General features: G+C 44.0%; 1 protein-coding gene across 3 annotated transcripts in view; it reads left to right on the top strand.

Moving 5' to 3' along the window:
* The first annotated feature begins 654 nt into the window (after window positions 1-654).
* The window catches only part of RHBDL2 (rhomboid like 2), a 54478-nt gene continuing 32058 nt past the window's right edge, over window positions 655-23074 (top strand). Inside the window, exons 1-3 of one of the 3 annotated variants that reach the window (XM_055401840.2) lie at window positions 655-887; window positions 1230-1361; window positions 1563-1641. In XM_055401840.2, coding sequence (XP_055257815.1) covers window positions 1575-1641 — 67 coding nt within the window. In that variant the 5' untranslated portion in view covers window positions 655-887; window positions 1230-1361; window positions 1563-1574. The remainder of the gene's footprint in view (window positions 888-1229; window positions 1362-1562; window positions 1642-23074) is intronic. The other 2 variants (XM_055401842.2, XM_055401841.2) reach the window with 2 other exon arrangements.

The raw sequence follows: 23074 nt of genomic DNA, 5'->3' as shown, positions 1-23074 counted from the left end.
GATCTCAGGAAGGGAACACAGGAACCTCGGATGTGTAGCTAAGTTGGACGAAAGTTGTGGGTGACCTGGGGACCTACTTCTTGCAATTGACTTCTGAAGTGGGCAGCAGTCTGAGGCCTTCACCTGTGGGATCTGACATTCGCTTCGGGTAGATTGTGTCAGAACTGAATTAAATTGGAGGACGCCCAGCTGCTATTGCAGAATTGTTTGGGGTGGGTTAAACCCACTGAACTGAAACCCACACATCTGGTGTCAGGAGTGTTGGATGGTATTCCTAGGTGAGTAAAGAAGAAACACCAGAGGGAAGACTATTTTTTCCTTAGACCCCCTCTCTATCTGGCTCTGTCTTGCTCTGGGTCTTGGGGCGCAGACCTCTGTGGGATGCATCAATAAGCTCTCTTGCTCTCCTGCATCTTTTTGATAAGGAATCAGGAAATAAGAAGGTGCGAAAAGAAAGGAGTCCTCTGGCTGAGGTCTTTCTCCAGAGAGCTGAGAACGCAGAGCAAGAGACCTGGGAGGATAGGAGTAGGAAGAGGATCGGAGTTCAGGGCCAGGGCCAAGGAGAAAGAGCAAAGGGGCGGTCACAGGCTCGCTGGCTCAAACCCAGACAGGCGGAGCAGGAGGGCTCATTCATCCAGGGCCAGCCCAGGGCTGAGGTTGCCGAGCTGGCTGGCCCGGCCCAGGCCCTCTCAGGGCTGGGAGGGGATTTCCTCAGGCTCCCTCCCCCGGGGGCTGGGCGAGTGGGAACCTGTGCGGAGGATTTTAATTTGAGAAGCGACCTAGGAGTGTCTGGCAGGGCGGGAACTTCAGGATACCTGAGGCAGCCCCTTGGCCTGGAAGGCAGGGAGCAGCCTGTCCTGCCTGGGACGCACCTTGGCCTCCCCCAGGTAAGCTGGGGGCGCTGGGAGCCGTCGACCGGGTCCCTCTGTCGGGCTGGTGGGGGGTGGGGACGGGGAGCGCCCGAGGCCCAGGGCCGACCGAGGAGTGCTCCCTTGGCAACCTCCTTCCGGAGGAGGCTTCAGGAGTGTCCGCTCCTGCTACTTTCATTTTAAAAGTTGACAGCAGGTTGGGTCAGGAGTCAGGGGGCTGTCTCTGACTCACCCCTCTCCCGGATGGTGGGAGGACCAGGTAATGCCGTTGCCCCTCTGAGCCCTGGTCAATCTCTCGCCTTCTTTCTCTCCCTTCATCCCATTCTCCTCAGTAACCTGTCCCCAACTCCACTCCCACAGTTCTCTCCTCCTTCCAACTGAGCCAGATCCTAGTGCTCCCCAGACCTCTGCCCCGGGAGACCACAGCCAGGGCCGGACAGTCTCTGGCTGCTTCCTGCCCAGCAAGTCTCTGAGGTGGTTTCCTCCTTCCTGGTATGCGTGTCTGAATGATTCTGTTCACTCCTTAATATGTTACTTTTTATTCTTTATTAATGATTCTCTGAGGGGGGTGTGGGTGGGGGTGGGGGTGAGGTGGGGCAGGGGTGAAGTTAGAGGTGGGACACACAGTTTTGCTCTTCCTGGGAATAAGAGAACTGAAATTTATTTCACAAATGTATGGTGATCATCTATAAGCAGGTGGCCAGCATGGCAGAGGGGAAACATTTTGGAGTTCTTGGAGGCATTTGGATTGATATCCCACCTCTTCCTGAAGGTCAGTTACCTTATCTCTAAATAGTATTGTTATGAAGAGGACACGAGATGTTGTTTTGTTGTTGGGACTCCATGGACATGAGATTATACATATGAAACACCTAGCCCATTGCTGGGCACACAGCAAGGCCTCCAGAAACACCTGTGCTTCTTTGGCCCACTTCCTGCCATGGCCCGCCCTAACTGCCACCCTCCCCTCTCTATCTTGTAAAGATGTAGCAGATGCCCTTGGCCTTGAAGGCACTTGGGCCGACTTGTAAACACTGAGATGGGAGTGAAGGGGCAGGTGGTGAAGGGAGGGGCTGAATGGGGAAATCGCCTCCTGCCGTTTGAGGTTAGAACAGCAATCAGGGCTGGGACCTCTAGCTGGAAGGAAAGGAAGGCTCTCCTGCTGTGTTTCTAACTTTGCATACTTAAGAGTTGGTGATGGGAACCTCAGTTCCTTTCTACAACCAACTCTGCCTGGCCTCGGGTTACAGCCTTTTAAATGCGTAATCTCATTTAATCATAACCCTATTATATTATCCTCAGCCCCATTTTACAGTTGAGAACAGGAAGATACAAACAGACAAAGGGATTTGCCTAAGGTCACATGGCTAATAGTAAGTAGTGGATCCAGAATTCAACTCTAGGTCAGACTCTGGATTCTGTGCACTTTGTTCAAATCCTTATTGTCCTCAAATTTCTGTGTATCAGAAAGAACAAAAGGCCATCAGCCTTCTCCCAGCTTCCTAGACACTGGCCTCTCACTTGCGTTACATCAGTACATCTCCTGCTCTCGGCTGCTCCATCCAAGTGGGAAAGAGCACAGTCCTCCCCTGATTCGTCCCTTCAGTCACTCACTCGTACTTCATTCGTTCAGCCACGTGCTCTGTTGGTCCTGTGTATATATTCACAGCTTATAGTGAGCACCCTGTATGTTCCTGATACAGAAATGTTCGAGGAATCTTTTGTGAGTAAGTTAACTCAACAAACATAATCTGATTCGTTCTGTGAGTTCCATAATAGGGATTCAAAGATGAATAAAATAGGTCTTCCCTGGCGACTCAGTGGGAAAGAATATGCCTGCCAATGCAGGATACACGGGTTCGATTCCCTGATCTGGGAAGATCCCACATGCCGTGGAGCAGCTAGGTCCATTCGCCACAATTATTGAGCCTGTGCTCTAGAGCCTGGGAGCTGCAACTACCGAAGCCCACTTGCCCTAAATCCCATGCTTTACAACAAGAGAAGCCACTGCAATGAGAAGCCTGCACACCACACCTAGAGAATAGCCCACGCAGCAACAAAGACCCAGCACAGCCAAACATAAATAAATAAATAACCTTAAAAGATGAATAAAACGGAAGTTCTATCTTCAGGGCTTTCACAGCATTGTGGAGGAGACAGTGATAATACCAAAAAGACAGTGGTACCCTAAGGGACATTTAATTCTCCCATGTCTGCTTTATTCGTTAGTGTATCCCTTGCTTAGCACGATGGCAGGTGCATGGTAGAGGCTTAATAATGCTTTGCAGAAGAAATGTTAGAACAGAGTCTTGGACGGGGTGTTAGGACTTGGCCAGGAGAACAAATTGGGGAGGGAAGATGTTCATCTCTAGAGAGAGATGCTCATGAAAAGGCCTAGTGGAGGGGGGAGCTAGAATTGCTAGGCGCTCAGTAAGACCGAAACTAGTGGTTACCAGTGGGGAGAGAGAAAGGGGTGGGGCAAGATAGGAGTAGGAGACTGAGAGGTTCAGGCTACTATGTGTAAAATAAATAAGCTACAAGGATATATTATACAGCACAGGGGATATAGCCAATATTTTATAACAGCTTTAAATGGAGTATAACCTATAAAAATTTTGAATTACTATGTTGTACACCTGAAACTAACATAGTATCACAAGTCAACTATACCTCAATAAAAAAATAATTGGAGGTAACAAGGAAGAAAAGAATGAAGGTGGATTCTCTTACAGACAGAAGATTTTTCTGGTTTGGCTGATCGATTTGACAGTGAGGACTGGTTTTGACAACTGGATTATATGGCAGACATTTTCCATAAACTGAGCAAGCTAAATCTGTAGCTCCAAGGTTTAGAGGAAGACATATCTAAAGCATTTCTCTAATAAAAGACTATGCTAGAAAGTTCTATCTTGCAACTGATTTTAATTTGTGAGAAATAATTTATTGTTGACTTAAAAATGTATGAGAGTAACATAGCTTGGCCGAAATTCTTATGGGGCTTCACGAGCAACAAATGTGAGCACTACAGGTGAATGGCACACACAACATCATTGTCCAGGGGCATCACAGTGGGGACTGATCAGGTGAGGTGAAGTGGCTTGTCTGGAGATAAGCAGGGGGCAGAATTGGAGCAAGAACCAGAGTTTTCTGAGTGTAGCAATTCAGTGTTCTTTCCAAATTTCCTCCTTCTTCTTCTACTCGGCGGTTTATTCAGCAAACAGTAAGCCCCTTTAGATAGGATAAAAAAGAAAATTTCCTACTTTCCTGGAGCTTATATTCTAGTAGAAAGAAACAGACAACAGATAAACCAGATTTTTATTTTTACATATTTATTTGACTGCATCGAGTCTTAGGCAGTGAAAGGACAAGAGAATGGCAGATGAGATGGTTAGATAGCATTACCAACTCAACGGATGTGAAAGCATTACCAACTCAACAGACGTGAATTTGAGCAAACGCCAGGAAATAGTGAATGACAGGGAAGCCTGGCTTGCATGCTCCAGTTCACGGGGTTGCAAAGAGCCGGACACAACTTAGCAATTGAAAACAACAACAGCAGCAACAGTGAGTCTTAGTTGTCGTACCAGAGATCTGTGCGGCATGCGGGCTCATTATTGACTGTGGCATGTGAGCTTCAGTTTGTTGCAGCACATGGGCTCCAGAGCCTGGCTCAGTAGCTGCAGCGTGTCGGCTCTGTAGTTGTGGCATACAGGCTTCGTTGCCCCGTGGCACGTGGAATCTTCCCTCAGAGCTCAGTCAGGAAAGAATCTGCCTGCAACGCAGTAGACCCGGGTTCGATTCCTGGGTCGGGAAGATCCCCTGGAGAAGGAAGTGGCCTGGAAAATCCCATGGACAGAGGAGCCTGGCGGGCTACAGTCCATGGGGTTGCAAGAGTCGGACATGACTTAGTGACTAAACCAACCAACCAACCAGTGCGGAACCTTAGTTCCCTGACCAGGGATTGAACCCATGTACCGTGCATTGGAAGGTAGATTATTAACCACTAGGCCACCAGGGAAATACCCAAACCAGGTATTTTTTAGATAGTTAAGTGCTGAAAGTGAGTTAGAAGGGGGATGTGATAGAGTATATGGGGTGAGCAGAGGTTGGGCTGCCACTACAGAGAGGCCAGAAAAAGAGCTAGCCTTGAGTGTATGTGCTGGGGTTTGGGGGGTGGGGGGTGGGGAGGAGAAAGGGTTAGGTAGAGGGAACAGCAAGTGCAAAGACCCTGAGACAGGAGAGGGCTTGCTGTGTGCTTGAAACAGAAAGAAACCCCTGTGGTTGCAGCGCAGAGATGTTGGGAGAGTAGTAGAAGGTTAAAAGAAGGCTGGAGCTGGGTGGTGCAGGATTTCTCAGCCATGCCATGGATCCTGTATTTACCTTGAAGGCAATGGGAAACACTGAAGGATTTTATTTATGTATGTATTTTGGCTGTGCTGGGTCTTTGTTGCTGCGTGGACTTTCTTTTGTTGCAGTGAGCAGGGGCTACTCTCTAGTTGCTTTGTGGGAACTTCTTATTGAGGTGGCTTCTCCTGTTGCAGAGCATGGACTCTAGTGCTTGGGCTTCAGTAGTAGCCAAGCATGGGCTCAGTAGTTGGGATGCATAGGCCCAGTTGCTCCAGGGCATGTGAGATGCTCCCAGACCAAGGATTGAACAGTGTCCCCTGCATTGCAAGGTGGACTCCTAACCACTGGACCACCAGGAAAGCCCCGCACTGAAGGATTTTTAAACAGTTGATTGTGTTTTGTTTTGGAAGGGGGGCAGGAATGGAAACAGATGGAGATTAACTGAGAGGCTCTTTCAGGTGAGACAGCCGCTGTCTACTCTGCTGAGGGGGTGTGAAGATGAATGGTGTTAAAGGGAAGGGAGAATGGTGTGGAATGTCATGTCATCCTCTAGTTCTGATGAGGGGTGCTGGTAACTATTGCTATATAACAAGTCACTATAAAGCGTAGTAGCTTCCAACAACAGCCATTTGATTTTGTCACGAGTCTGTGGGTCTGGAATTTGAGTTTAAGTGAGCAGTTCTGCTGCAAGTGGTGTCAGCTGAGATCATTCCTTTGGCTGTATTCAGCTGGTGGATGAGCTGGGCTGGAAGGTCCAAGAAGGCTTCACTCGAAGGTCTGGCACTTTGGTGCTCTTCCATGTGGTCTCTCTCTCCTTGTGAGTAGCTTGGACTTCCTCATTGGATGGTGGCCTCAGTGGAGGTCATTCTTCTTGTATGATGTCAGCTCTCAAAGAGGGAACACTCCAAGAGGAACAGAAGTAGGGCTGCAGATCTCTGCAGGCCTGGCCTTGGAGGTGTCCGGCACTACTTCTGCCTCATGTTATCAGTCAAAACTAGTCACAGGTCTGGCCCAGATTCAAGGTGGGGAAACAAAACCACCTTTAAGTGGAGAAACAGCAAGTAATATGCTCTGTCTTTAATCTACCACACTGGGCTTCTGGAAACTGAATAACCACCACTGCCCTGATGATACTGACCCACTTTAAAATCTAAACCACAGTTCAGTAGTGCCCTCTTCTTACCTGAGGTTTTGCTTTCCCTGGTTTCAGTTACCTGAAGTCAACCTTGGTTTGAAAATATTAAGTGGAAAATTCCAGAAATGAACAATTCATAAACTTTGAGTTGTGCACTCTTCTGAGTAGCTTGATGAAATCTCAAGCTGTCCTGCTCCATCTGGCCCGGGATGTGAATCATTTCTTTGGCTAGTGTATCCTGCCCAGTCATCTAGCTGCAGTCTTGGTTATCAGTTGAGGTCTGCCAAAGTCACCCTTATTTTACTTAATAATGGCCCCAAAACACAAGGGTAATAATGCTGGCAATTTGGATATGCCGCAGATAAGCTGTAAAGTGCTTCCTTTAAGTGAAAAGGTGAAACTTCTTGACTTAATAAGGAAAGAAAAAAGGGAACTTCCTTGGTGGTTCAATGGTGAGGACTCTGTGTTTCCACTGTAGGGGGCACAAGTTCGAGTCCTGGTCAGGGAACTAAGATTCCACAACTCACATGGTGTAACCACCACCACCACCAACAACAACAAATGGTAAGAAAAAAAAATTGCATTCTGAGGCTGCTAAGATCTGTGGTAAAAATGAATCATCTATGAAATTGTGAAGAAGGAAAAAAAAATTCATGCTAGGTTTGCTGTCTCACCTCAAACTGCAAAAGTTACAGTCAGAATGTGTGATAAGTGCTTAGTTAAGGTGGAAACAGCGTTAAATTTGTACAATAAGATTTGGAGAGAGAAAGATGACCACATTCACACAACTCTTATTACAGAATATTGTTTTAATTCTATTTTATTATTATTGTTGTTAATGTTTAATTTATAAATTAAACTTTACCATGGGTATGTGTGTATAGGAAAAACCATTGTATAGATAAAATTTGGTGCTACCCACAGGTTCACATATTCCCTGGGGACTTGGAATGTATTGCTGTGGATAAGGGGCGACTCCTGTATACTGTGTTGGAACAATTTGTAGGTCTTTGTTCTCCACTGGGGAATAAAAAGAGCTTGGGGTACAGGAGGTGGTTTTGTTTTTGTTTTTTTTTGTGTGTTTTTCCAGAGTATAGCATATACAAGGCATTCAAGGTATGTTGTCCAATAAATTCACACATCATGTAAGAATTCATTGGTTATCAAATCATAGTGTACATGAGAATCCCCTGGGGAGCTATTACAAAGACAGGCAGATTCATGGGCAAGACCCCAGCCCAGAATCCAAATTTCTAGGGCAGGGGGTTTCAATCTTAGCTGCACATCAAAAAATCCCACTGCCCAGGCCCTAGCTCCACAGGCCTTAGTTCAACTGATCAGGGGTGAGCTCAGACATTAATACTGCTTTACAATTTCCTCAGACAATTCTGATGTGTAGCCAGGGTTAAGAACCACTGCCCTAGGATTAGAACTAGCCATTTCCACTTGACTTTTTCAGATGATTCTGTAGCTGGTTTATGTCAGGGTGACCAGCTGTCCTTGGTGTGCCCAAGACTGTCCTAATTTTAGCACCCTAAATCACATATCCCTCCTCCCATGCAAAGCAGCACAGTTGGTTATCATCAATGGACCATTATTTAAGAAACATTGAAGATGAGGCAGTGAAAGCCTTTTTGAAGAATACCTACAAATACCTAATGAGAGCAGTGATTCTGCCTCCTTACTGAAGGGACTGAAATAGTATCATAATGTTATCAAACAGAGCCAACTCCTTGAATTAAGGAGGTTGGGAGTTTTCTTTCAGCCCGTGCTGGTGGGCTCGGTCATTGCGTGCTGCATGCTAAGTCACTTCAGTCGTGTCTGACTGTGTGACCCCATGAACTGTAGCCCGCCAGGCTTCTCTGTTAATGGCATTCTCCAGGCAAGAGTACTGGAGTGGGTTGCCATTTCCTCCTCCAGGGGATCTTCCCAACACAGGGATCAAACTTGTGTCTCTTACCTCTCCTGCATTGGCAGGCAGGTTCTTTACCACTCACACCATCTGGGAGTTTTCCTTTAGCTCTGTGCTCTGGCGGGCGAGGTCATTAGCCTAGTTAAATAGTGGGTCTGTCTTTGGGACTTCTTCCATATTCTATTTCTTAGTGTGTGTGTGGCAACTTTGCAAGTCTGATCATAATCAACAAGGAAAATGTGTTGAGGACAGTAAGAGATACAGTGTAAAGCTTTAGTCTTTACGGTATGTATGATTATTTCTATCATTATAATAGAAAACAAAAATGTTATAATAGGGTACTTAAATAGCTCTGTTGGAGAAGGAAATGGCAACCCACTCCAGTGTTCTTGCCTGGAGAATCCCAGGGACGGCGGAGCCTGGTCAGCTGCCGTCTGTGGGGTTGCACAGAGTCGGACATGACTGAAGTGACTTAGCAGCAATAGCAGCAAATAGCTCTGTGGGGAGGCAGTGGGTATATTAATAGTGGAATGGGTCAGGATTTAGCCTCAGAAGAATGGGACAGTGCTCTGGCCTTGCTTTTGATGTGCAGTCACAGACACCTCTTTTTGACTTAGTTGTTCATCTGTAAAATGGGAATAAAAGTGGTGTCTTCTTCACAGGGCAGCTAGGAGGATTCATCAGGATACCACGAGTGATGGGGATTCCCTTGTGGTCCAGTGGTTAGGACTCAGTACTTTTACTGCTGTGGGCCTAAATTCAATCCCCATTCAGGCGACTAAGGTCCTGCAAGCCTTGAGGCACAGCCGAATGAAACAAAAACAAAAAAACAAACTAAAAACCCCACAAGTGAAAGTGGTTCTGTGGATTGGGAAGGGGCAGTACCATGATAGTCTTTGAATGGGAGAGACACAAAGAAATTATTCCACTGAGAGGTCTTATACATGACCAGAGTCTTGGTCCCCCCACCTTGAACCATAGCCACAGTTGTGGGATTCCAAAGAAGAATCTTTTAACACATAGTGGGCATGCAGAGATCTCAGGAAGAAGAGCATCCCTACCTTAGGTGCCCTCACAATTGAGGGCAAGTGTGCTTTGCTTCAGGAATAAGGAATACTTTTTGAAAAGGGAATTTGTGAAGGTACTTTCTGTTTTGTTTTAAAGTCTTTTGCCTATTTATTTCAAGATGTAGCGAAGAGAAAACAACCACAACCACAAACCCATAAATTGGAAAGGTTGGTTCTTAATTTCTGTAGCTAAAAAAGCCCTCTTTCAGGCTATAACCACAGAGAGATTGCTGCAGGACTCTGGAATGAGGCATAATGATGGTCTGCAGTGTGATGAAGGAGGCTGTTCGTCTCTGTGGCCCAGAAGCCCAATCCCTGGCCTCTCCAATTACCCAGGTTGCCTAGCAACACCACCCAAAGCCTCCCCACCAGGCCCAGCTGGGCAGTAATTGGGTACACCCAGCATAGTCTGTTGCCCAGCCTTCTGGACACCCCAGCCACATCAAGGCTGGACTCAGCCTCTGCAAGGGCCCGCCTGGTACCAATGAATGGGTGGGGCCAGCTGTTTAAAAAAACAATTCAGATGTCTGAAACCTACTTGTTCGCGTGCAGCTGGGAAAGCAGCACAAGTTAGTGATCGAAAGCCTCTTCTGCCAAAGAGGAGTTGTCCTAAGGTTGGTGGCCTTGGCAGTGCTCTCCTGGGTGAGGTGAAGAAGGGAAGGTGAGCCTGACTTAGTCCTCGGGTTCTCAGAGAATCACATCCTTTTTCTTTCCTGGACATCTTTCTCCATCTTGACTCCTTGCAGCAAGTAATGGGAGTGGTGTGTGTTCCCAGCCCCGCTTGCCAGTTCTTCTACAGCTCCCATCTGGGAACTCTCAGGGTCTAGTCGGGATCTGATCGGAGAGCTGGAGGAGGAAGTGGGAGGACGAAAGAGGGAAGGATGGGATGAAAATACTCAAAACTATGCACACTTCTTGGACACTTGTTACATGGAAATCACAAGGCAGAGGAACACATGGGGTCTTTGGAGTCAGATGCCTGCAAAGTCTCCTGTTCCAGCCTTCTTCTCACTAGCTCTATGACCTTGAGCAAAGTACTTGGAAAGCCTGAGTTACCTTATCCATAAATTGGGGATGTTATTATCCCAACTTACAAGACTGTTATAAGAAGTAAAGGAGAGCATGCTCTTGAAGTGTTTGCCATAGAACCTGGCACACAATAAGTGCTCACTATTATGGCAACTCTTAGAATTTCATTTGATTCTTACAGTAATTCTGTAAGACATTGAGGGGAGTAGAACTCGAGTCTTCACAGTGCCAAGCACAAGGAATAGTGCTCCCTGAAGACAGGTGACAGTTCCTTTTGTAAGCAATACAGCATGGTAGCTCTGCAGGTCTCGACGAAGGCTCAGTGATGGCAGAATGATGACAATGGGGGGTTGGTGTGCGTAGGAAAAGGATGAGGGTAAGTGCTTCTCAGTATAAGAGAAATAATCAAAACTCTTAGTTAATATGGTGTACATGGAATTGCTCTCTCCTTCCCTCCCTCTTTTCAGTATTCTTTTAAATAAACGGTATTTTGGAACAATTGTAGATTTACTAGGACATCAAAGTTTCAGAGAGTTTGTTTACCTTTTACTCAGATACAAGTATTTTCTGAACACCTTTGATGCATCAGGAACTTTCTGGGCTTGAGGAATACAGCAACAAAACTGCGTCAGCCTCCTGTTGGAAGATCACAGAGATTGTGAAATAGAGTGGACCTCTAATAGTATTCACACTTCTGACACCAAACGTGTGGGTTTTCCATGTTAAGCAATTCTGATGCTGACTACCCTACAGATTAAGGGCTCAGTCCCACAAAGCTGCTCCCTATTTCAGATGCAGTTGCAAGCCTAGGCTTCCAGGGCTTTTGAGCAAATAATTTCAGTGTTTCTGTCACCTCCCTCCTTGGGTTCCATAATTTGCTAGAACTGCTCACTGAACTCAGGACAGGACATTGCCTACTATTATCAGTTTATTTTAAAGACTACAACTCAGGAGCAGCCAAATGGAAGAGATGTGTGGGGCAAGGTGTGTGGGAAGGGATGTAGAGCCTCCACACCTTCTGTAAATGTATCACCCTCCCAGCACCTTGAACTGTTCACCTAACCTGGAAGCTCTCCAAACCCATTTGTTTAGGGTTTGTATGGAGACTCAATTACATAGGGATGATTGATTAAATTATTGACCACTGATGATTAAACTCAGTTTCGAGCACTTCTTCCCATCCCAGAGGTGGGGGACTGAAAGTTCCAGCCCTCTAATCACATGGTTGTTTCCTCTGGTGACCAGTCCCCATCCTCTAAGAATAACTTGATTTGCATAAACTCAGGTACAGTTGAAAGAGGCTTATTAAGAATAGCAAAAGATACTCCTCTCACACCTATCACTCAGGAAATTTCAGGGGTTTTAGGAGCTCAGTGCCGGGAGCTGGGGAGAAAGACCAAATATATATATTTCTTAATATATCACAATGTCATGGTAGATTACAAGATCACTGGAAGGAAATAAGCAGAAACAAATGGAGACCAGGCAGTTAGAAGTACACCAAAATTACAGAGCCAGGGAGGCAAGAAGAGCCACACTGTCGCTGCTGCATGCTCATTGCTTCAACCTGCACAAAAGACACAGCTGGCATCGGATGCTGGGTGCCACACTGACTCCAGTGGCACAGCGGATGGATACGAGATACTGCTGCCATTGCTTTAAAGTGCACCATGTAAAGAATCTTCCCCATCCGCTGCTCCAGTCCTCCAAATTCTAAGCAAATGCAGCTGATTGCTCAAGCCCAGGTCACATACCTGAGCCTAGGAACCTGGAAAAGTGAGTATTGGACATTTTTAGCTTTTGTACTGGGAAGTGGTCCTTGCTGCCCACCCAGATTCATGAAATGAGTAATTGGCTGAGAAAATTAACAAATGACCGTTATATAAGCATTATAAAATAATTCAGTGGAAGTGTTATAGAACCAAACTTGGGTTCACTCATCCATGCACTGAAGCCAATCTACTGACACTGGGTTGTGGTGAAGGAAAGTGCTGTGTTTAGTGAGGGCATCCAGCAAGGAGTCCAGGGTGGCTAGTTCTCAAAACACCTGAACTCCCTAATGGGTTTCAGCCAAGCATTTTTTAAAGGCAAGGCGAGGAAGGGACGACCCAGGGTATGTGATCAGCTGGTCTCTGATGAGGTAACAGGGTGGTGTCACAGGGTTAACATTATCAATCCTTAGGTTCAGTAGGCCTGGAGCCTCTGTGCTCATGGTCACCAGGTAGTTAACGTCTTTCATTTGGTGGGGGTTTTAGTATCTGCAAAACAACTCAGGAAATGTGCATCAGACACTGTTATCTAGGTACTTTAGAGAGGAGCTGAAGCAGAGGATATGGCAGAGAGGTCTGTCCTGGGAAGGCCCCATGGGGTCCTGCTCAGTTACAGAAGTCCTTAGCTTAAATTTTTTTGACTTAATTTATGACATAATTTTGAGAATGTGATATTGAAAATGCTACATGGCATTTTGAGGGACTCCATGGAGCTCCAGTCCTTCTTTACGTCTCAGTGCAGAAAATATTCAGTGAGAGGCAAAGTGAGAGATAAGAAGTAATTTATTAGAACAGGATATTTGTGAAGCTTACAAGTGGGCAGGCAAGAAGGTGTGCCACCCCAAGAACTTAGTGGGCTACAGTTTTATAATCAAAGGAGAAGTCAGAAAGGGAGAAAACCACTTTCTTCCTCATTCTTGAGTAGATGTCATGCTTCCATCGTCAGCTCCTCCTCTATGTCAGGTGGAGTTTTTTTTGTCCCTACATGGTCAAGACACTGTGACTATCATGACACTATGGAAAAATTATCTCAGATCTCAGTACATTGAGGATCTTGCACTTTGAAATGCTACTTTTCCATAAATTATTGTTTTTTATGTGTGCAGAGAGCATGTCCTAGGGGTCATTAACTTACCAGGCTCACTAGACAAGATGTGGGTCTCATGCCACCATGGTTTTACTGTCAGGGGGCATGTCTCATGCTTCTGTTGTGTGGTTTTGTTGCTAAGCAGCCCTGCTTGGTTTTGTGGTTAAGCAAACCTGCTTTCTTGAGTGATCATTAACTTACAAGGGTCTCCCATACTTTTTTCTTGACTTATAATCCCCTAGTGGGATTAACTGTTCAATTACCAACTTTGTCTCTTTACTCCGTCCATGTCAGTATTCTCAATATTGAATAAGGGCACCTAAAAGGTCTTTGAGCTTCCCTGATAGCTCAGTTGGTAAAGAATCCATGTGCAACGCAGGAGATCCCAGTTTGATTCCTTGGTTGGGAAGATCCACTGGAGAAGGGATAGGCTACTCATTCCAGTATTCTTGGGCTTCCCTTGTGGTTCAGCCGGTAAAGAATCTGCCTGCAATGCAGGAGATCTGGGTTCGAGCCCTTGGAGAAGGGAAAGAATACTCACTCTAGTATTCTGGTCTGGAGAATTCCATGGACTGTATTGTCCATGGGGTCACAAAGAGTCGGACATGACTGAGCGACTTTCACTTCACAAGCGGTCTTCAGAAAAATCCCTTGCCAATCAATGCCTAGAGTCGCCTATGTAAATCTTCTTATGGAAATCTCTTTTTCTACAGATATATATTTTTTAAAGGCAGATCACTATTCTGGGTAAATGAGCACAGCCCTCCCCTTTCCAATCCTTGGCCTGCACACTGGCTCTGTGATTCATAACAAGAGCAAGGCTTATACCAGGTAAGGTCCGGAAGTAGAAAAGTTCTTTCCGTTTTTCCTCTTCTTAAGAATAATTGCTAACTTGAAGGGAAGGTCTTCAGGTCTTGTGTGCAGGGGAACATGTCCATTTTTAACCAGAAGGCTCTGAGTCTTTTCTACTTTTCCAGTATTCTTTTTAATAATCTACCCCAGTTGTTCTCTAAGTGTAGGATGAGAATATTTCACAGCAGTTGCATCCAGTTTTGATCTGAATGTGTGTGTGTGTGTTCGTGTGTGTGTGTGATTTCAACAAAGAGTTGACAGCCACTTGCTGCAGATAAAAGGTAGGAGCTGAGGCATAATATCAAGTCAAGAAAGCTTAAGAAACCTGCATCATCTTTGCTTAATGAATAAGGAAGCAGTCAATGTAGTAAACAATTCACTCCATGAGTAACATCGTGATGAGAGTGACCAAGTAAATAATTTGATAGCTGTAGATGTTTTTATATTTCTGAGACTATAATGTATTGTAACCATTGCTGACTTGTTTTGAGATCTTGTGCTATGCACTGAGCCTCTGAAAATTATGGTAATCTAGAAAATTCAGATTATCTATCCCAACTTTGACTTATAGAACCCATGGCCTATATAGGCTACACCCTCATGATTAATGACATGACCCTAGCTTATACTTGCTTTGTGAGGCCCTGGAGAGGGGAACCTTTGATCCAGGAAGTGCTGGTGAGCAGATTTCAGCACAGTATAAGGAAGTAGAACTGTCAGAAAATACAACCTGATTAAAGTACTTTATAAGGTTCTTTGTAATTTTTCACTACTCTAAATAGTTCTGCTCTGAACATCTTTGAACGATAGCCTTGAGTACTTGCTCAAATACATTTCTAGAAGTAGAATAAGACTGTTGAAAGGTATATGAGTTTCATATTTTATAGAAACTGCCCAATTGCCTTGTGAAAAGCCTGCATCAATTATACCTCATAAATGGCACCCATTTCCATATAGCCTCATAAGTATGGATCAGTGTTTTTCATTGTCGCCAGTCTGGTCAGTAGTGTTTCCATGGTGGTGAATTGAGCTCAGAAATTCAGCTGCGGGAGCAGAAGGTAAACAGGAGTGGGAGGGACAGGGAATGTCAGACGAGAAGCAGCACCTGTGGAGATGAACCAGAGTGAGGCCTCTATATTCATGCAACAGGCACACAGACAGGTACGGAAGTCAGAGCATGATAGGGTTTGAGAAGAGAGATCAAAACAAAATGTAACCATCTCTACCGACATGTTCATCTATTTCTAGAATCTGCTATACTAGGTAGACCTAGATGTCAGATCCCTTTACTGCATGTACCAAAGAAGAAGGTCTTCCCTGGTAACTCAGACAGTAAAGAATCTGCCTGCAATGCAGGAGACCTGGGTTCGATCCCTGGGTTGGGAAGATCCCCTGGAGAAGGGAGTGGCCACCCACTCCAGTATTCTTGCCTGGGGAATCCCATGGACAGAGGAGCCTGGTGGGCTACAGTCCATGGGGTTGCGAAGAGTTGAACACGACTGAGTGACTAATACACACGCAGATACCAAGGAAGAAAGCAGACAGTGAGCTCAGCTAAACTGAATGGGTCAGATACTTTTGCAACACAGGAAATATATTTCACTAAAATAAATCAAATGGCCTTGAGGTCATAAAGTTTCTGGAAATTTTGAAGTCTGTAAAAAAGAGAAAAAATTGGGGGAGAAATGTAATCCTTGTTTTTCTAGCTCTTTTTATAGGGGTGTGTGTGTGTGTGTGTGTGTGTGTGTTAGTCACTCAGTTGTGTCTGACTCTTTGTGACCCCATGGACTGTAGCCCGCCAGTCTCCTCTGTCCATGAGTGGGTTGTCATTCCTTTCTGCAGGGGATCTTTACAACTCAGGGATTTAACGTGGGTCTCCCACATTGCAGGCAGATTCTTTACTGTCTAAGCCACCAGGGAAGCCCTTTTATAGATATAAAGTTGTGTTATTAACAATGTGGAATTTTATTTCCTCGTGAAATGATCATGTATGACTAGGGCTTATAAACAAAATGTTAATCACTCCTACTTGAACTTATTTTTTAAAAAAATATTTAGTTATTTATTTTGCTGCACCGAGTCTCAGCTGTGGCATGTGGGATCTAGTTCCCTGACCAGGGATTGAACGCAGGCCCCCTGCATTGAGAGTGTGGAGTCCTAGCCACTGGACCACCAGGGAGTCCCTGAACTTCTTTTATTTATTTATTTATTTTTATTTTTTGGTAATTAATTTATTTTTTATTGGAGGCAAATTATTTTACAATATTATATTGGTTGGTTTTGCCATACTTGACATGAATTCGCCCTGGGTTTACATAAGTTAAAAGTGCCTTAGTATTTGCATTTAAGAGCTGCTGATCTTAAATCCATACTTTGTTTTGCCATTTATGAGACATGAAACAAACTAGAGATAATCATCAATATGCAAGGAAAATTAATAAAATACTAGATTGGCCAAAAAGTTCATCCAGGTTTTCCACAAAACATTGCAAAAAGCCTGAATGAAATATTTGGCCAACCCAATAGTTATTTCTATACACTTACGAGTCTGACCCTCGGAGACTGGGTGACTGTGAGAGAAGCAGCCTTTATTTTCAGCAAAGTTACTGGGAAAAAAGTAATAAAAGGTGACTTCCTTAAATTTATTAACTATAATCTATTATAATGTGCAAACTTGCCTAATGGAATGCATTTGAAAAAAAAATAAATGTGACCTAATTCCTAGTAACTTGCAGTGTGAAAATAGACCCCAGACTCAGTCCCACCCTTCCTTCTAGCCATCTATCTGCCTATCCACATACCCACTCATCCATCCATAGCCGATAAGACTAATAATTAAGGCATGTTTACTGTGTGCCAGAACTTTTCTAAGGCTTTATATGCGTTATCTCAAATAATCTTTCCCAAAGTGCTATGAGGTGGGGCTGCTAGATGCAAACTATTGAATTTAGAATGGATAAACAACAAGGGCCTCCTATGTAACACAGGAAGCTGTAATCAATATCCTGTGATAAGCCATCATAAAGAATAATACAAGTAAAAGGATGTCTATACGTGTACAACTGAGTCACTTTGCTGCACAGCAGAGATTGGCACAACACTGTAATCAACTATACTGCAATAAAAAAACAATTAAAGATGTTATGAAGTAAGTGCTATCCTTACCCCCACTTTAATTTTTTTTTTTCCACCTCATTACTTGGCTTGCGGGATCTTATGTTTCCCAAACAGGGATCAAACTTGTGTCCCCTGCAGTGGAAGCGCAGAGTCTTAACCACTTTAAAATGGGATCTGAAGATTTCCTGATAAATTAAACACAGAATTACCATATGACCCAGCAATTCCACTCTTAGGTATATACCTGAAAGAATTGAAAACATGTATTTAATACAAACTTGTATCGGGATATTCATAGCAGCTCTGTTCACAGTAGCCAAAAGGTGGAATCAATCCAAATGCCCTTAAACCCATGAATGGATGAACAGTGAAGTTTTATTTATTTATCTATACAGTGCAATATTATTCAGCCATAAGGAATGATGTGCTGACACATGCTACAGCATGGATGAACCTTGAAGACTTTAAGTGAAAGAAGCCAGGCTCAAAAGGCCACATATTTTATAATTCCATTTATATGAAATATCTAGAATAGGTAAATCCATAGAGACCAAAAGCAGATTAATGGTTGCCTGAGGCTGCAGGGATGGAGCAAGAGGGAAGTGACTTCTTACTGAGTAGTTTTGTCTGGGGTGATGAAAAATTTTTGAAAATAGATAGTGTGGTGATGGTTATACAGCACTCTAAATGTATTTAATGCTACTGAATTGTATACTTTAAAATGGTTAATTTTAGGGACTTCCCTGCCCGTCCAGTGGTTAGGACTTTGTGCTTCCACTGCAAGGGGCCTGGGTTCGATCCCTGGTTAGGGAACTAAGATCCCGCATGCTGCTCTATGTGGCCCTCCACCCCCCCAAAAAAGAAAATTCCAGTGAAAAACTTAGAGGGGCCTCCCAGGTGGTGCTAGTGGTACCACCTGGGAAGATGTGCCACTTCCAGTGCAGGAGACATAAGAAACCTGGGTTTGATCCCTCGGTCAGAAGTTCCCCCGGAGAAGGAAATGGCACCCTACTTCAGTATTCTTGCTGGGATAATCCCATGGACAGAGGAGCCTGCTGGGCTATACTCCATGGGGTCGTAAAGAGCCAGACACGACTGAGCATCTGAGCACGTGCATAAGAGGAAGTTTAGATACACTGGATTAGGCTGAAAATGTCAGTAACATTGGGTATTGTTGATTAAGCACATGCTAATGACAAACTTGGAATGTGAAGTCAAGTGGGCCTTAGAAAGCATCACTACTAACAAAGCTAGTGGAGGTGATGGAATTCCAGTTGAACTATTTCAAGTCTTGAAAGATGATGCTGTGAAAGTGCTGCACTCAATATGCCAGCAGATTTGGAAAACTCAGTGCTGGCCACAGGACTGGAAGAGGTCAGTCTTCATTCCAATCCCAAAGAAAGGCAATGCCAAAGAATGCTCAAACTACCGCACAATTGCACTCATCTCACACGCTAGTAAAGTCATGCTCAAAATTCTCCAAGCCAGGCTTCAGCAATATGTAAACCGTGAACTCCCAGATGTTCAAACAGGTTTTAGAAAAGGCAGAGGCACCAGAGATCAAATTGCCAACATCCGCTGGATCATGGAGAAAGCAAGAGAGTTTCAGAAAAACATCTATTTCTGCTTCATTGACTATGCCAAAGCCTTTGACTGTGTGGATCACAATAAACTGTGGAACATTCTGAAAGAGATGGGAATCCCAGACCACCTGACCTGCCTCTTGAGAAACCTGTATGCAGGTCAGGAAGCAACAGTTAGAACTGGACATGGAACAACAGACTGGTTCCAAATAGGAAAAGGAGTACGTCAAGGCTGTATATTGTCACCTTGCTTATTTAACTTATATGCAGAGTACATCATGAGGAATGCTGGGCTGGAAGAAGCACAAGCTGGAATCAAGATTGCTGGGAGAAATATCAATAACCTCAGATATGCAGATGATACTACCCTTATGGCAGAAAGTGAAGAGGAACTCAAAAGCCTCTTGATGAAAGTGAAAGAGGAGAGTGAAAAGGTTGGTTTGAAGCTCAACATTCAGAAAACGAAGATCATGGCATCTGGTCCCACCACTTCATGGGAAATAGATGGAAAAACAGTGGAAACAGTGTCAGACTTTATTTTTTTGGGCTCCAAAATCACTGCAGATGCTGATTGCAGCCATGAAATTAAAAGATGCTTACTCCTTGGAAGGAAAGTTATGACCAACCTTGATAGTATATTAAAAAGCAGAGACATTACTTTGCCAACCAAGGTCCGTCTAGTCAAGGCAATGGTTTTTCCCGTGGTCATGTATGGATGTGAAAGTTGGACTGTGAAGAAAGCTGATCGCCGAAGAATTGATGCTTTTGAACTGTGGTGTTGGAGAAGACTCTTGAGAGTCCCTTATACTGCAAGGAGATCCAACCAGTCCATTCTAAAGGAGATCAATCCTGGATGTTCATTGGAGGGACTGATGCTAAAGCTGAAACTGCAATACTTTGGCCACCTCATGCGACGAGTTGACTCACTGGAAAAGACTCTGATGCTGGGAAAGGTTGGGGGCGGGAGGAGAAGGGGACGACGGAGAATGAGATGGCTGGATGGCATCACCGACTCTGTGGACATGAGTTTGAGTGTACTCCGGGAGTTGGTGATGGACAGGGAGGCCTGGCGTGCTGTAATTCATGGGGTCGTGGAGAGTCAGACACGACTGAGCGACTGAACTGAACTGAACTGAATGACAAACTATATTCTATCTAGTCTTTACAGTGACCTTGAAAATTTAATATTATTGTTTAGTTTGTGTGTGCGGTAAAATACACATAAAATTTACCATTTTAACTGTTTTTAAGTATATAACTAATTCATAGCATTCACATTATTGTACAGCCATTACCATCATCCATCTCCCAAACTTTTTCATCTTCCCAAACCGAAACTCTGTACCCATTAAACATAAACTTCTCCATTCCCCCTGTCTCCCACCCCTTGAAGCTCCCATTCTATGGCTCACAGTCCCAGATCCAGGGCTATTTACTGGGGTGGCATATAAAAATAAGACATGGCCTTTGCCCAGGTCTGTCTAGCCTGTGTACCCGCCCTTTAGTGACCTTGACACTGCCTTTTCCCACCAAGTTAGAGAAGGCCAGTTGCAGGAGGACATTGTTGCTGAAGTGCGCAGAGGGGATGCCTGTGGCTGGGTAGTAGGAAAAAGAAGTCAGCCAGTGGAATGTGGTTGGGATGAAAGGCAGGGATGAAGGGTTTTCAACAGGAAGCTCAGTTAGGAAAGTGGAAGGTGAGAATTGGGAATGTATTGCTTGCTTTTCTTCCCAGATTGTTCAGAGGAGTACGTGAGAATTTGCATGAGGATGTGCTTTGAAGAGACTGGTCTGCTCTGCACATTTCGTTAGAACTCACATTACAACAGAATTTGATTTATTTAAAGGGCATAATCTAGCAGAGCAGTTTCGATCATGGTTGCAGATGACAAGGTATTTAGTGGGTACAAACTCATCCTTCAAGACATTGATCCACAAGGGGAGGGAAGAAATAGTACAGTGCTTGAGACTTTAGTGTCCAGAAAAGGTCTCATACATAGGGCTCTGTTTTTATTATATCTTTTTTTTTTTAAGTTTAAGGTGTACAACATAATGATTGTTGTACAACTTACATATATCATGAAATGATTAACACAATACGTTTAGTGAGCATCCATCATTTCATATAGACACAACATTAAAGAAATAGAAAAAAATTTTTTTTCTTCATGATGAGAACTATTGGGATTTATTCTCCTAACTTGCATTTATAATGTACAGCAGTGTTAATTATCTTCATGATGTTGTACTGTTACATCCTTATTACATGTGTATCTTATAACCACAGGAGACCTAAGAGATGTGGGTTCGATCCCTGGGCTGGGAAGATCCCCCTGGAGGAGTATATGACACCCCACTCCAGTATTATTTCTGGGAGAATCCCACGGATAGAGGAGCCTGGCAGGCTACAGTCCATGGGATCGCAGAGTCGGACACAACTGAGTGAGCGGCAGCAGCAGGAATTTGTACCTTTTGACTGCTGCTGCTGCTGCTGAGTCGCTTCAGTCGTGTCTGACTCTGTGCGACCCCATAGACGGCAGCCCACCAGCTTCATCTAATTCCCCTTCCCACCCCCACCTTTGGTAGTCACGTATATCTGATGCGGCTGATCTTTATTTCTATGACTTTATTTCTTTTTGAAATAATTGACCCATAACACTGTTACTTCCTGGTATACAGCATAGTGATTTGTTATTTCTGTACATTTCAAAATGATCGCCATGAAAAGTCTAGTTGTCATCTGTCACCATACATAGCTGTTACACTGTTATTGACTGTATTCCCCACACTCCATTTTATTCCCTTGACATTTATTTTGTAACTGAAACGCACCTCTTTGCCTCCCATCTTTTTCTTACCTCCTCCCAACCTCCTCCTCTCTGGCAGGAACCTGTTTGCTCTCTGTATGTATGACTCTGTTTCTGTTTGCTTGTGCTTGTTCACGTGTTTTTAGATTACCCATATAGATGAAATCATACAGCATTTGTCTTTCTCTGCCTGACTCATTTCTCTTAGCATAATACCCTTTCAGTCCATCCGTGTTGTTGCATAGCAAGATTTTATTCTTTTTCACAGCTGAGAAATATTCGTGTGTGTGTGCATACCACATATTCTTTATCCATCCATCTATTGATGGACACTTAGATTGCTTCCATATCTTAGCTATTGTAAATACTTTAGCATTTAACGTAGAGGTACGTTTTCATTTTCTTTGGATAAATGCCTAGAAATGGAATTTCTGGATCTAATGGTAATTCTACTTTTCTTTGAAATCCATATACTGTTTTCCATGGACTTCTTTGGTGGCTCAGTTGGTAAAGAAACCACCTTCAGTGCAGGAGACTCTGATTTGATCCCTGGGTCAGGAAGATCCCCTGGAGAAGGATCTCCAGTATTCTTGCCTGGGAAATTCTGTGGACAAAGGAGCCTGGCAGGCTATAGTCCACAGGGTCTCAAGAGTTGGACCCAACTTAGCGACTAAACCACCACCATGTACTATTTTCCACAGTGGTTGTACCAATGTACATTTCTGCCAACAGTGCATGAAGGCTCTCTTTTCTCAGCATCCTGGCCAACACTTGTTATGTTGTCTTTCTTGATAACAGCCATTCTGTCAGGTGTCAAGTGATTCTCATTGTGTTTTTTTTTGTTTGTTTTTGGCTGCACTACATAACTTGTTGGATCTATTTTCCCAACCAGGGATTGAACCTGGCCCACAGCAGTGAAAAATGTGGAGTCCTAACCACTGAGATGCCAGGAAATTCCCCTCATTGTGGTTCTGATTGTGTTTCCCTGATGATTAGTGCTGTGCATCTTTTCATGTGTCTGTTGGCCATCTGTATGTCTTCTTTATAGGAAAAGTATCTATTCAGGTCCTCTGACCGTTTTTCCATTGGGTTGTTTGTTTTTTATGTTGGGTTGTATTATGAGTTCTTTGTATATTTTGGACATTAACTCCTTGTCAGATCTATCATTTGCAAATATCTCCTCCCATTCAGTAGGCAGCCTTTTCCTTTTGTTGGTAGTTTTCTTTGCTGTGCAAAAGTTTTTTAGTATGATATAGTCTCATTTGTTTATTTTTGCTTTTGTTTCCCTTTCCTGAGGAGACATATCCAGAAAAGATATTGCTAAGACTGATGTCAAAGAGTTGCCTGTGTTTTCTTCTAGAAGTTTTATGGTTTCAGTTCTTACATTTTAGTCTTTAATCCATTTTGAGTTTATTTTTGGATGTGGTGTGATGCCATCTTTTCCCCACTGTATATTCTTGCTTCCTTTGTCGTGGGTTAATTGCCCGTATAGGTGCGAGTTCA

The sequence above is a fragment of the Moschus berezovskii genome, chromosome 4 (genome assembly GCF_049115385.1).
Source record: "Moschus berezovskii isolate FMDL1 chromosome 4, NW_MosBer_1.0, whole genome shotgun sequence".
In the NCBI taxonomy this organism is placed as follows: Eukaryota; Metazoa; Chordata; class Mammalia; order Artiodactyla; family Moschidae; genus Moschus; species Moschus berezovskii.
This window is presented reverse-complemented; position numbering and strand designations above follow the sequence as displayed.